Source organism: Loxodonta africana, chromosome 7 (assembly GCF_030014295.1).
Source record: "Loxodonta africana isolate mLoxAfr1 chromosome 7, mLoxAfr1.hap2, whole genome shotgun sequence".
NCBI lineage: Eukaryota > Metazoa > Chordata > Mammalia > Proboscidea > Elephantidae > Loxodonta > Loxodonta africana.
In genome coordinates this window covers 19,323,978-19,337,711 of record NC_087348.1, presented here as the reverse complement: position 1 = coordinate 19,337,711, position 13,734 = coordinate 19,323,978, and the positions used below count along the sequence as shown (strand labels likewise).

At 47.0% G+C, this 13,734-nt stretch overlaps 1 protein-coding gene across 3 annotated transcripts in view; it reads right to left on the bottom strand.

The window, feature by feature from the left end:
- Nucleotides 1-3,961: 3,961 nt before the first annotated feature.
- The window catches only part of TNKS1BP1 (tankyrase 1 binding protein 1), a 34,723-nt gene continuing 24,950 nt past the window's right edge, over nt 3,962-13,734 (bottom strand). For all 3 annotated transcript variants that reach the window (XM_064288046.1, XM_064288044.1, XM_064288045.1), the window contains 6 exons: nt 13,093-13,453; nt 12,688-12,838; nt 12,189-12,325; nt 5,842-5,999; nt 4,576-4,648; nt 3,962-4,073 (listed from right to left, as the gene is read on the bottom strand). In XM_064288046.1, the coding sequence (XP_064144116.1) occupies nt 4,588-4,648; nt 5,842-5,999; nt 12,189-12,325; nt 12,688-12,838; nt 13,093-13,453 (868 nt within the window). In that variant the 3' untranslated portion in view covers nt 3,962-4,073; nt 4,576-4,587. The remainder of the gene's footprint in view (nt 4,074-4,575; nt 4,649-5,841; nt 6,000-12,188; nt 12,326-12,687; nt 12,839-13,092; nt 13,454-13,734) is intronic.

Sequence of the window (13,734 nt, the reverse complement as noted above, 5' to 3'; positions counted from 1 at the left end):
TGGACAAAGTCATTCCACTGCGTGGATCATAACAAACTATGGATAACATTGAGAAGAATGGGAATTCCAGAACACTTAATTGTGCTCGTGAGGAACCTGTACAAAGATCAAAAGGCGGTTGTTCGATGTCTTTAGATGAAGACGCAGTGGAATGACTTTGTCCAGTCAATAAAGTCATTCCACTGCATGGATCATAACAAACTATGGATAACATTGAGAAGAATGGGAATTCCAGAACACTTAATTGTGCTCGTGAGGAACCTGTACAAAGATCAAAAGGCAGTTGTTCGAACAGAATAAAGGGATACTGCAGGGTTTAAAGTCAGGAAAGGTATGTGTTAGGGTTGTATCCTTTCACCATACTTTTTCAATCTGTATGATGAGCAAATAATCTGAGAAGCTGGACTCTGAAAAACATGGCATCAGGATTGGAGGGAGACTCATTAACAACCTGTGTTATGTGGGTGACACAACCTTGCTTGCTGAAAGTGAACAGAACTTGAAGCACTTACTGATGAAGATCAAAGACCACAGCCTTCGGTATGGATTACACCTCAACATAAAGAAAATAAAAATCCTTACAACTGGACCAATAAGCAACATCATGATCAACGGAGAAAATACTGAAGCTTTCAAGGATTTCATTTTACTTGGATCCACAATTAACAGCCATGGAAGCAGCAGTCAAGAAATCAAAAGATGCATTGTATTGGCCAAATCTGCTGCAAAAGATCTCTTTGAAAGTGTTGAAAGGCAAAGATGTCACCTTGAAGACTAAGGTGCACCTGACCTAAGCCATAGTGTTTTCAATCGCCTCACATGCATGCAAAAGCTAGATGATGAATAAGGGAAGACGGAAGAAGAACTGATGCCTTTGAACTGTGGTGTTGGCGAAGAATATTGAATATACCACGGACTGCCAAAAGAACAAACAAATCTGTCTTGGAAGAAGTACAATCAAAATGCTCCTTAGAAGCAAGGATGGCAAGACTATGCCTCACATACTTTGGACATGTTATCAGGAGGGACCAGCCTTGGAGAAGGACATCATGCTTGGTAAAGTAGAGGGTCAGCAAAAAAGAGGAAGACCCTCAATGAGATGGATTGACACAGTGGCTACAAGAGTGGGCTCAAGCATAACAACTGTGAGGATGGCGCAGGACCAGGCAGTGCTTTGCTCTGTGGTACATAGGGTCACGATGAGTGAGAACCAACTTGATGGCACCTAACGACAACAGACCACATTCAGGGACAGGATCCTGGAGGAGGAGTAGCCCCTCAGGAGACTCCCCACAACACCCCACCTCACCCGAAATCCCACGGCCACCATGGAAAAATGGTTCTTTTCTCGGACCCAGCTGCTCGACCATGGGAATGTGGGAGAGCACCAGGGACAGCTCCTGGGCTCCACTCCTGTCCAGTTCCCAAATGCATCCTCCACCATCCTGGTATCCAACTCACATGAGGTGGCCCTGGGGGAGAACCTCAGATGCAGGGAATAGGGGAGAGATAGTGTTGGGACATTTTCATTGTCACGGGAGGGGGCCAGATTCCCTCTCTGCGAGTTACCAACAAGAACCCCAGACAGGGACGCCTCGGCTTTCTAACATGAAAGAGTTCTGATTTTTGCGTAAGCACATGGGGTTGTTGCCTTCAAAGTTGTCCCTGAAAGACTGTACACCTATTCTAGGGACTCTTCCAGAGCTCATTCAGCTCTTCAGAAACTGCCTTAGAAGCCACCTTTGGCCAAAGATGATCACCAGGTTGGTCATCCAAAGTATTCCCCAAGCGGGTATCCAAGTGACTTCCAGCTATTTCCAAAATTCATATCCAGGTTCAAAAGCCCAAGACTTGCCCCTCTGAGGACATGCCCACGAGCCCCAGACACATTCTGAGAAGCAGCTGCCCAAGAATGAAGTTACTTTCCCAGGGAGCACCCACTCAGTGCATTATTTGTCTGACAAAGATCATGTGTGTGGCCTTCCTCTCTCCCTGATTCCCAGCAAAGGCCCCCCCTGACAGAGGGGGAGTCCGGACACCCCCACCCATGAGCCAGATTCAGCTCCGACTTCCCCAGAAGCGGGGCCCCAGCCTCTTCTCCCTGTCAGCACAGAACCCAGGCTCCATTTGTTCCACTAATGAGTCTTAAGTGTTTGACTTGGGCTCCTGCCAGTCCTACAGAGTGGAGGGGGAAGGAGAAGGGGACAAAGCTGGTGCCAGCTCGGCTCTGTGGGCCCTGGGACGGCTGGCACAGGGGCAGCCAGGCACACCCACCCAGGGGTGCAGCTTGGTGCCCACTGAAGGTCCGCTGCCTTTCCATTTCAGGGAGCTTCTCAAAATGCAGGTTTCTGAGCACATCCTCCTCACACTACCGAACTGGATTCTCTGGGAGTGGGCCCAGGAATATGCATTTTTAACGAACAACCCAGGGATTTATGAACAGTGAGGGTTAAGAATCACTGTTCTAGGAAGCAAATGATGGGGACCCAGGCTCTGAGAAATACCTGAAAATGGTTTGTAAAGTGTGCATTTTTCTGAAGGAGAGTCTATATCTTTGGTAAGATTTTGAAATTAGGTTTACAATCCTCCGCCTCCCCAAAAAATAAGTAAATAAGGCTAAGAAACACTGGTGGAACCACTGGTGGCGTAGTAGTTAAGAGCTACAGCTGCAAACCAAAAGGTCACAGTTCAAATCCACCAGGCGCTCCTTGGAAACTTTATGCAGCAGTCCTACTCTGTCCTTTAAGTTCACTATGAGTTGGAATCGACGCAACGGGTTTGGATTTGTTTTAAGAAGCAATGGGTGAATGAGATGGTTTCTATATTAAGTAGTAGCTCTGACCTGCTACAATCAGGGCCCCATCAAGGGTGAGGCCACAGGATCCTCTCCTTTTACCAAACCGCAGGGAAAGACAATGCTGGCCCTGAAAGAAGTTGGCAAGTCTGAGGAAACGAGGATACCAGAAAACCGGGCTGAGGCACAGCTGGACACCAATGGCCAGAGGCTTGGGTGGAGATCAGAGACCATGTTTCAAGGCTTTTGAGGGAAGTCAAGACTCTACAGAACATTCCAGAACATCTGAGCTAAAAGGACCCTTAGGGATCACAGAAACCAACCCTCTAGTGAAAAGGGTGAGTTTTCACCTGTAACTAGTCCTCTCTGGCCACACAGCCAAATTACATTTCCCAGCCTTCCCTGCAGTTAGCAGGGGCCATGAGTTGAATCCTGACCAATGAAATGCAGGTCCCCCACAGGTCCTCCCCACCCTCCACTGGATGCAGCTGAGGGCTCAAGGCCCCTGAAGATGGCTGAGCCACAACAGGGCAGGAGGTTGGGTTATGACTGACTGCAAGGTAGAGGGCACCCCCACCACCAACCCGCACTCAACTGTGCCATGATGAGGAACAGACCTTTTGTGTGAAGCTGCTGAGATCTGGAGGTGCTCTGAATAAGCAATTAGACTATTGTAACCAATGGGCCACTCATCAGGGAAACAGCCCAGAGAGTGAAGCAGCAGAGGCACGTCAATGCCAGAGTCAACTCCAGGGCCAGTACTAGGACTTCCCAACTTGAGCCTTGCACAGAGGGACAGGAGCCATGACCACACGCCACAGCCTGGGCAGCACCAATTCCCAAAAAACTTTATTGTTTCAAGTGGCAAAACGTCATTGGTCTCTGTGGGTACCTGGCAGGACAGCAGGGCAGCAGGGGAGCCGGGGAGGGGCTGGGGCAGGCTCCGCCCATTACAAAAATCAAAGGCTTTTATAAAAAATGCTATAAATTGGTATCAAAAGAAAACCCAAGGGAGGCTGGAGGAGGAAGCAGTGAGGGAGGAGGGGAGAGCAAGGGAGGGCCCAAAACCTTCAACCACTAATGACTGAACCTGGGAGGGGTAGGCAGGTAGGGGAAGAGATGGGAGGGGGGTACAAAGTGCATAAATGTGCCTCCCCAGACGCTCCTCAGAGGTGGAGAGAGACAGAGGCTGCAGCCTGGGCATGGGGGGCTCCAGCCCTCTCCTCGCCTGGGGACCCCACAGGAACAGCACTGCCTGAGACTGCCAGATAGGAGGGACCTGCAATGGAGGGAGGAACAGTGGTCAGAGGAGGGGGCCACAGTGGGTAGAGATGAGGCTTCCGTTTCCTCCTTGCCCCAATACCACCCTGGCTCCCCCCTATCACCAGGAAGATCCCTGTTGATTATCCTCAAGACTGGCCTCCACACCAGGGCCTGGTGAGTCCCCTGGGGATTTGAGACCGGAAGGGCCATCTGACCACACTCAGGCCATCCACAGTGCATGGGGGACTGCCCCTGAGTGTAGCGAGGGAGGCTGGAATGGAAGCCCTCTTCCTCTTCCATGTCAGGCCAGACAGCACCCTGCCCTGGGACCACCCCTGGGAGCTGAGGGACCCACCAGCTCTCTGGAGCCTCAATTCACTTGCTTATTTTCAGCCTCTCTTCAGCCTGGAAGAGGGGAGGGTATATGACCTCCTGAGGCCTCCAGGGCCAGTCCTACCCAGCCCTGGACACCACTCCCCTAGCCTCAAGCAGGACCTTAGCCCGGAACGGGACCTCACCTCAGTGACTTCTCAGATCTTCTTCTTCTTCAGCTTTAGGGCTTGCAGCCAGTTGGGTGACGATCCTTCTGACCTAGAAGACAGAGGGCAAAGGGCAGAAGGCAAATTTTAGGGAAGCTGAACAAACTGAGGAAGCATTGTTGGGACAGAAACCTGCCCTCCAATCCAAAGAGGCAGCCTGGGGTCTGGCTGAAGAGACTCTGTCACCAACTAAATACAGTTAAACTTGGGCATGTCAACCTCCTCTCTGAGCCTCAGTTTCCTCTGTAAATTGGGGTGCACTAAGTAATGGATGGAAACCCTGGTGGTGTAGTGGTTAAGTGCTACGGCTGCTAACCAAAGAGTCAGCAGTTCAAATCCGCCAGGCGCTCCTTGGAAACTCTGTGGGGCAGTTCTACTCTGTCCTATAGAGTCGCTATGAGTCGGAATCGACTCGACGGCACCGGGTTTTTGTTTTTTTAAGTAATGGGCAAAGTGGGTAAATTCCACCTTTGTGCCAACTGTGCAGGAAGGATCAACATGAACCCAATCCCCAAAATGTGGGGATGGATCCAGTCCTCACCCTCCCACTTCTCCATCCTCGATGCCAGCCACCCACACAGCACTCCCTTCTCTTACCCTCGCCACCTGAAGCTGGCACATAGCTCACATGTTACACAGATGCCACCTTTCAGACCAGTTGCCCATGCAGCATTTTCTCTGACCCTAGCCACCCAGAGCTGGGTCAGAGCTCACAAGTTAGAAGGACGCTTTCTTCCAGACTGCCAAACAGGCAGATGCCAGTCCCTGCTGGTTTTCACTGCCCCTGTGGGTTCGCTGGCATTGCCTCACAGAATTCAAGGATAGTACACCATACTTATGGCTACAGATTCATTACAACCAAAAAGGATACAAATGAAGAGACACACAGGGTGAGGTCTGGGAGGGGCCCTAACACAAACTTTCCATGTCCCAATAAGTGATGTGCTACCTTCTCTTGTACACGGTCACCAGCCAGGAAGCTAATCTGCATCTCAGGGTTCAGGCTCTTATCGGCCTCCCCACATGGCCATGATAGATTACATGATGCCTCCTAAGGTTTAGTCACCATCGGGCTCCCAGGTGGTCCCTCTTGGTCTGGTCAGCCCTCACTCATTAGTCTCAGGTGTTGGTCCAGTTCAAAAGAACCAAGAACAAAGGCAAAATTGCTTTCTGCAGGTGATTCCACATCTTGCATGGGGTTTCCCTTTTCAGGTTAATACAGTAAGGTCAGTTGATGTCACTTACCCTGAGGATTTCTCTGGCTTGGGAGGTAACGTGAGGGGCTTCCCCAGGCCGGGGACCTTGCAGGACTTGGAGCGCTGGACCGCGGACTCCTTCTGGGTCGATTTGCTCTCTGCTGGCTCCCCCTCCTCAGCTGAGCGGTTCCGGGAACGCAGCTTAGCCTGTGAGGCACGACCAGATTCACAGAGACGTGAGTGGAGACAGGCAAGGGCATCTGCAGGAGGCTAGGCTTTCTCCCAAGAGCATGCAGCCCCCCAGAATCAGGCACATACCCCTCTGCAGTCCCTTTACCCTGATGGACACGGAATTGCTTTAAGACGAGGTCTGCACCTGGCTCAGCTGAGCTTACCCTAACAGCTGAGCCATGCTTTGTACACAGCAGGTCTTCAGAAAGACATTGCTGAACTGAATTCCTACAAACTGGGCTGGATGAACCCAGTGGTGACTTCCTATCCATGTGCCTTTGCTCATTCTGTTCCCTCTGCCTGGAATGCCACCCCATTCCCCATTAAAAACAACAAAAAAAGTTGCCATTGAATCCATTCCAACTCATACCAAACCCATGTGTGTCAGAATAGAACTGTGGTCCATAGGGTCTTTTTTATAGATACATTTTTCGTTATTTATATTATGCTGTAATAAAAAGTTAAAGCTATAAAGCTATCATCCTTGAACTAATCTTGTCAGATAACCGACACTTAAAATCCTGCTACAAGGAAATTGAAACCGTATTTCCTCCAAATTTCTCAGATAACAACCTGCCATCCATAAGTGGGAAGACAGAAAGCATTTTGGGCATTTAAATTTTATGTGCCTCTTATAGGATCGTTATGAGTCAGAATCAACTTGATGGCAATGCATTTGGCTTTTTATTTTTCTTTAGTTTATCCTGTTTGCTGTTGTTGTTGTGTGCTGTCGAGATGACTCCGACCCCTAAAAACTAGCAACCATATATGAAAAAGTAGAACTACCCCTTAGGGTTTCCTAGGCTGTAAATTTTTTTTTTCCCTAAACTTTATTTTGTTGTTGTCGTTGAGAATATACACAGCAAAATATACACCAATTCAACAGTTTATGTACAATTTAGTAACACTGATTACATTCTTTGAGCTGTGCAAGCATTCACATCTTCCTTTTCTGAGTTGTTACTCCTTCATTAACATAAACTCCCTGCCCCTTAAGGTTCCTATCTGATCTTTCGAGTTGCTATTGTCAACTTGATCCCATACAGATAGTTCTTAAATGAGCAAAATGCTTAAGGCAGACCTTTTTATTAGTTAAGTTAAACTATTGTTTGGTTTTAAGACGACTGCAGGGGTTATTTCTGGGTTAAGGTTTAAAGATTACCTCAGGGCAACAGTTTCAGGGGTTCATCCACCCTCCGTGGCTCTAGAAAGTCTAGAGACCATGAAAATTTGAAATTCTGTTCTATATTTTCCTTCTCCCCCTCCCCGTGTTGATAAGGACTCTTCTATGGAATCTTTAATCAAAATGTTCAGAGTAATGGCAGCTGGGCACCATCTAGCTCTTCTGGTCTCACGGCAAAGGAGGTACTTGTTCATGCAGCCAATTAGCCACACATTCCATATCCTTCTCCTATTCCTGACTCTCCTTCCTCTGTTGCTCCAGGTGAATAGAGAACAATTGTTGTGCCTCAGACATCCACCTGCAAGCTTTTAAGAACCTAGGCACTCTGCAGTGAACTAGGAGGTAGAACAGATGCCCTAAAGACAATTAACTGGGATGTCCCATGAACCTAGAACTTCTAAACCAAGTAACCAAATCCCATGAGGTGCTTGGTTGAACATAAGCAGCCTCAGCTGCTACTTTTTTTTTCTTTTTTTGTTTGTTGTAAATATCCATCACACAACTTTTGCCAATTTAACTTTTTACAGGTGTACAAATTATTGACAGCCCTACCCTTAGTCAATGAGATTTTTCCATCACCGGTAATGCCCCTTTTTCTCCTCCCTCCTGCTCCTGGTAACCACTAATAAACTTTGGTCTCCATATATCTGCCTTTTTATATAAGTGAGGTCATACAACATTTGTTCTTTTGTGATTGGTTTATTTCACTCAGCACAATGTCAAGCTCCATCCATACTGTAACAGGTATCAAGACTTCATTTCTCCTACTGGCTAAGCAGTATTCCATTGTATGTATGTACCGCATTTAGTTTATCCATTTATCTGTTGATGGGCATTTAGATCATTTCCACTTTTTAGCTATTGTGAATAGTGCTGCAATGAACATTGGTGTACAAGTCTGAGTCTCTGCTTTCAAGTTTTTTGGGTACACACCTAAGGGTGGAATTGCTGGATCATTGGGAAACCCTGGTGGCGTAGCGGTTGAGAGCTACGGCTGCGAACCAAAAGGTCGGCAGTTCAAATCCACTAGGTGCTCTTTGGAAACTGTACGGGGCAGTTCTGCTCTGTCCTATAGGGTCGCTTTGAGTCGCAATCGACTCGACAGCAACAAGGTTCCTTTTTTTTATGGTAGTTCTATTTTTAGTTTTTTAAAGACCCCCACACACTGTTTTCCGTAAGAGCTGTACCATTTTACATTCCCACCAGCAAGGGATAAAGGTTCCAATTTCCCTATATCCTCACTAACATTTGTTGTTCTCTGGATTTTTTTTATTTTAGCCATCCTAAACCAAAAACAAACAAACAAACCTGCTGCCATTGAGTCAATACCGACTCAGTAACCCTGTAGGACAGAGAACTACTCATAGAGTTTCCAAGGAGCGCCTGGTGGATTTGAACTGCCGACCTTTTGGTTAGCAGCTGTAGCTCTTAATCACTATGCCACCAGGGTTTCCAAATCCTAGTGGGAGTGAAATGGTATCTCATGGTGGTTTTGATTTGCATCTCTCTGATGGCTAACATTGAGCATCTTTTCATGTATTTGGTGGCCAACTGAATGTCCTCTTTGGTGAAATGTCTATTCAAGTCCTTTGCCCATTTTATGATGGGGTTATTGTCTTTTTGTTTAGCTGTCAAAGTTTTATATATATATTGGTTATTAGATTCTTATCAGATGTATGATTTCTAAAGATATTCTCCCAGTCGGTAGCTTCTCTTTTCACTTTTTTGTTAAGGTCTTTTGATGACCAAAAGTTTATTATTTTTATGAAGCCCCATTTATTTGTCTATTGTGGTTTGTGTTTTTGTTATTACATTAGACAATCCATTGTTGAAAGCTAGGTCTGACAGCATTGCCCCTGCTTGTTCTTCTACGAACTTTATGGTTTTAGTTTGCACATTCGTGTGTGGTATGACCCATGAATCCTGTTTCATTTCTCTGCATGTGGAAATCCAATTTTCCCAGCGCCATTTATTGAAGAGACTCTTCTTTCCCCATTGAGTGGGACTTAGCACCCTTCTCAAAAGTCAGTTGATCATAGATGTGTGGGCTTATTTCTGGACTGTCAATTCTATTCCATTGGTCTATGTGTCTATTTTTATACCAGTACCAAGCTGTTTCGATTACTGCATATTTACAAAAAGAAAACATTGCTGTCAAGTCGATTTCACCTCATAGCAACCCTATAGGACAGAGCAAAACTGTCCCACACGGTTCCCAAGGAGCGGCTGATGGATTCAAACTGCTGACCACCTGGTTAGCAGCCGTACCTCTTAACCACTACGCCACCAGTCCTCCTACTTTATTCTTCTCTTTCAACGTTGTTTTAGCTATTCAGGGCCTCTTTCAATTCCATATGAAGTTGAGGATTGGTTTTTCTATTTCTGTAAAGAAGGCTGTTAGAATTTTGATCAGGATTGCATTGAATCTATAGATCGCTTTGGGGAGTATTGACATCTTAACAATGTTAAGTTTTCTAATCCATGAACCTGAAACATCTTTCCATTTATTTCCATTTATTTAAGTCTTCTTTAATCTCTTTCAGCAGTGTTTTACATTTTTCATTGTATAAGTACTTCACATCCCTGGTTAGATTTATTCCTAGGTATTTTATTCTCTTGGATGCTACTGTAAAGGGAACTGTTTCTCTAATTTCCCTTTCAGATATCTCACTGCTGGTGTATAGAAACAAAATTTTTGTTACCCTTGTACCCTGAAACTTTGCTAAATTCCTCTCTTAGTTCTAGAAGTTTTCTCATGGTCTCTTTGGGACTTTCTACATATAGGATCATATCATCCATGGATAATTTCACTTTTTCTTTTCCAATCCGGGTACCTTTTATTTCTTTTCCTTGTCTTATTGTTCTGGCTAGAACTTCTAATACAATATTGAACAGAAGTGGGGTGAGAGTGGTCACCCTTGTCTTGTTCCCAATTTCAAGGGGAAAGCTCTCAGTCTTTCTCCATGAAGTATAATGTTGGCTATTGGCTTTTCATATACGCTCTGAATCATATCAAGGAATTTCCCTTTTGATCCAATCTTCTTTAGAGTTTTCATCAGGAAAGGGTTGGATTTTATCAAATGCTTTTTCTGCATCCACAGAGATGATCATGTGGTACTGTTTTAATTACATGGTGTATTATGTTGACTGATTTTCTAATGTTGAACCATCTTTGCATTCATGGAATAAATCCCAGGTGGCCATGGTGTATGACTCTTTTAATACACTGTTGGATTCTGTTCACTAGTATTTTGTTGAGGATTTTTGCATCTATATTCATAAGCGGAAAACCCTGGTGGCGTAGTGGTTAAGTGCTATAGATGCTAACCAAAGGTCGGCAGTTCAAATCCACCAGGTACTCCTTGGAAACTCTGTGGGGCAGTTCTACTCTGTCCTATAGGGTCGCTATGAGTCGGAATCAACTCGACAGCAACGGGTTTGGTTTGGTTTTGGTTTATTCATAAAAGATATTGGCCTGTACTTCCTTTTCTTCTGGTGTCTTTGTCTGGTTTTAGTATCCAGGTTATGTTTGCTACATAGAACGAATTAGGGAGTATTCCTTCCTTCTCTATCTTTTGAAAGAGTTTAAACATTATTGTTGTCAATTCTTCTCTGAATGCTTGGTAGGATTCCCCAGTGAAGTCATCTGGTCTAGGACTTTTTGGGGTGGCGGTGTTTGATCACTGATTCGATCTCTTCACTTGTCATGGGTCTGTTGAGACTTTCTATTTCCTCTTGAGTCAGTTTGGGTAGGTTGTGTGCTTCTAAGAATTCGTCCATTTCATCTAGGTTATCCAGTTTGTTGCCATACAGTTGTTCATAATATTTTGTCATAATTGTCTTTATTTCTATTGGGTCAGTTGTAACATCCCCTCTTTCATTTTTTTCTTTGGTTATTTCCTTCTTAGTCTAGCTACAGGTCTGTCCATTTTACTGATCTTTTCAAAGAATAACTTCTCGTTTTATTGATGCTCTCTATTGTTTTTCTGTTTTCAATTTTATTTATTTATGCTCTGATCTTTGTTATTTCCTTTCTTCTGGTAGGTTTAGACTTAGTTTGCTCTTCTCTTTCTAGTTCCTGGAGTTGTTGAGTTAGGCTGTTAATTTGAGATCGTCTGTCTTTTTTTATGTAGGCATTTATTGTTGTAAGTTTGAGTACTGCCTTCGCTGCATCTCATAAGCTTTGGTATGTTGTGCTTTCATTTTAATTTGGCCATAAGAAATTTGTGCTTTCTATTTTGATCTCTTCCTTCACCCACTGGTAGTTTAATAGTGTGTTTTTTAATTTCCATGTTTGTGTATTTTCAGGCTTTTTTTCTGTTATTGATTTCTAGCTTCACTCCGTTGTGGTCAGAGAAAATACTTTGTATGATTTCAATCTTTTTAAATTTATCAAGACTTGCTCTGTGCCCTAAAATGTGGTCTGTCCTAGAGAATGATCCATGTACACTAGAGTAGAATGCATATTGTGCTGATTTGGGGTGAAGTCCATAGAGTTTTTAATGGCTGATTTTTCAGAAGTAGGTTGCCAGGCCTTTCTTCCGAAGCACCCCTTCAGTCAGCAGCATTTAACCTTTTGTACAAACTCCTACACAAGCCTCAAAGCCAAGATCAAATGCATAATGAGGCCTTCTCCGTGTACCCTCCCATGCCCCACCACCCCACTGTTAGGAAATAACCTCTCTCTCTAAACAATCTGTACCTCTCCAGCAACAACTAAACTCCCTTCACCGCAGTTAGTTATGTGCTCAGCTTGTGACCCCTATACCCTGGGAGGTTCAGGGAACAAGAGCATGCACACAGCACAGGGCTCAGGGCACAATGGAATCTTCAGAGGGCCCTCATTGGAGAGCCAAGTGAGAAGGGGAAAGGGGCAAGAAAGACTGGAGAATGCATAGATTGGACAGAGAGAAGGAAGGCTGGATGCAAGGTAACCAGGTGGCCAGGCAACTGGATGTGTTTGCCACATGATCAGGGGGTACCTTCAGGGCAGATGGGCTCAGGCCGGGAAAGAGGTTGACTTTCAGCCCCTTGGTGCCCAAGGACATCCGTGTCCGGCGGTTCTGAGGCTCCTCCACCACCTCCTCGTCGGATGACGGCACCCGGGAAGCCCGTGGCTCTGCAAGGGCCCAGGGAGGGGGCTCAGCACAGGCAGCACAAAGCAGACCCCACAGACCTCCCCCGCCCTGCACAACCTGGGCCTAGTGCCCCTCAACACTGACACCAAAAATAACCAAACCAGTTGCTGTCGAGCTGGTTCCAATTCATGGCAACCCCGTGTCTTGCAGAGTAGAACTGCTCCACAGAGTCTTCATGTCTGTGACCTTTCAGAAGTAGATCGCCAGGCCTTTCTTCCGAAGGGCATCTGGGTGGGTTCAAACCACCAACCTTTCGGTCAGTAGCCAAGCATTTAACTTGTTTGCACCACCCGGGGACCACCTCAACATCGACGCAGACATCACCGAATGACACATGCCCTACCTGTGGAGTCCTGGAACAGGCGTGCATCCGAGTCCCCTGCATCCGACAGACCCAGGGTGCCGCCGGGCCGGATGGCTGGGGCCCGGTGCCCACGCTTACGCCCCAGGTTGGCACGGCTCCGATACATGGCACTGTCAAGGATCTCGGTGTCCTGCTCAAGACAACAGCACCGCCACTGCCACTGCTGTCCCCTGGTCCCACCCAGTACCACAGGAGCCCCTAACAGCAGTTGGCCATGAGCCAGCTGATCCCTCTTGATGTCTGGAGCTTCCTATTGACACAACACACCCACAACCCGCTCTCTGCCTCCCCCCTCATAGCTGAGGGGCAGCTCCAGGAACCACGTTGTAGGTCTATCACCTCACCCCCCACAAGCGCCCACCCACAGCCCTGCACTCCACTGACCTCAATGAAAGAGAAGTCCTGACTCAGGGAGCTGGGGGGCGGGCACTGGGGGGGCCGCCGAGGAGTCTGTAAAGGTCCCTGCTCGCCCTGCTCAGCCCCCGGAGGGCCCCAGCCGCCGTCCACCTCCTCTGTCCGACTGGCTTCACCATCAGGCTGGGGCCTCCAAGAGGGCAGAGGGTCCCTGCCATGGTCCAGAGGCTCCCCTTGGATAGCTATGGCTTCTCCCTCCTGTGACAGGCGCCTGAGGGCCGAGGCCGCAGACTCTCTGTGGGCCGGCGTCTTGGAGCTGTGGACAGCCAGCATCTCCTCCAGCAGGCCCTGGGAGCCAGAGGGCGGAGAACGGGCAGGACACCTGCCAGGACTGCAAAGCCACAGACAAGGAACAAGATCAGTCACAAGCCTTTCTCTCTCCCCCAAGCCCACTTCTATGGACCTGAGTCCCCCACCTATAAACTCTCCTGTTTCTCCTTGTGACACTTTTCCCAGACTCCTTCAGGAAGGGCACAGTCAGAGCCCTGAGTAACACAGCAGTCAGGGGAACCAACCCGGTGGGTTCAAATCCCAGGTCCACCAAGAGACTATGGGTGAGTCCCTTCACCTCTCACCACCTCAGTTTCCTGTAACTTTAGAGTTGCTGCAGAG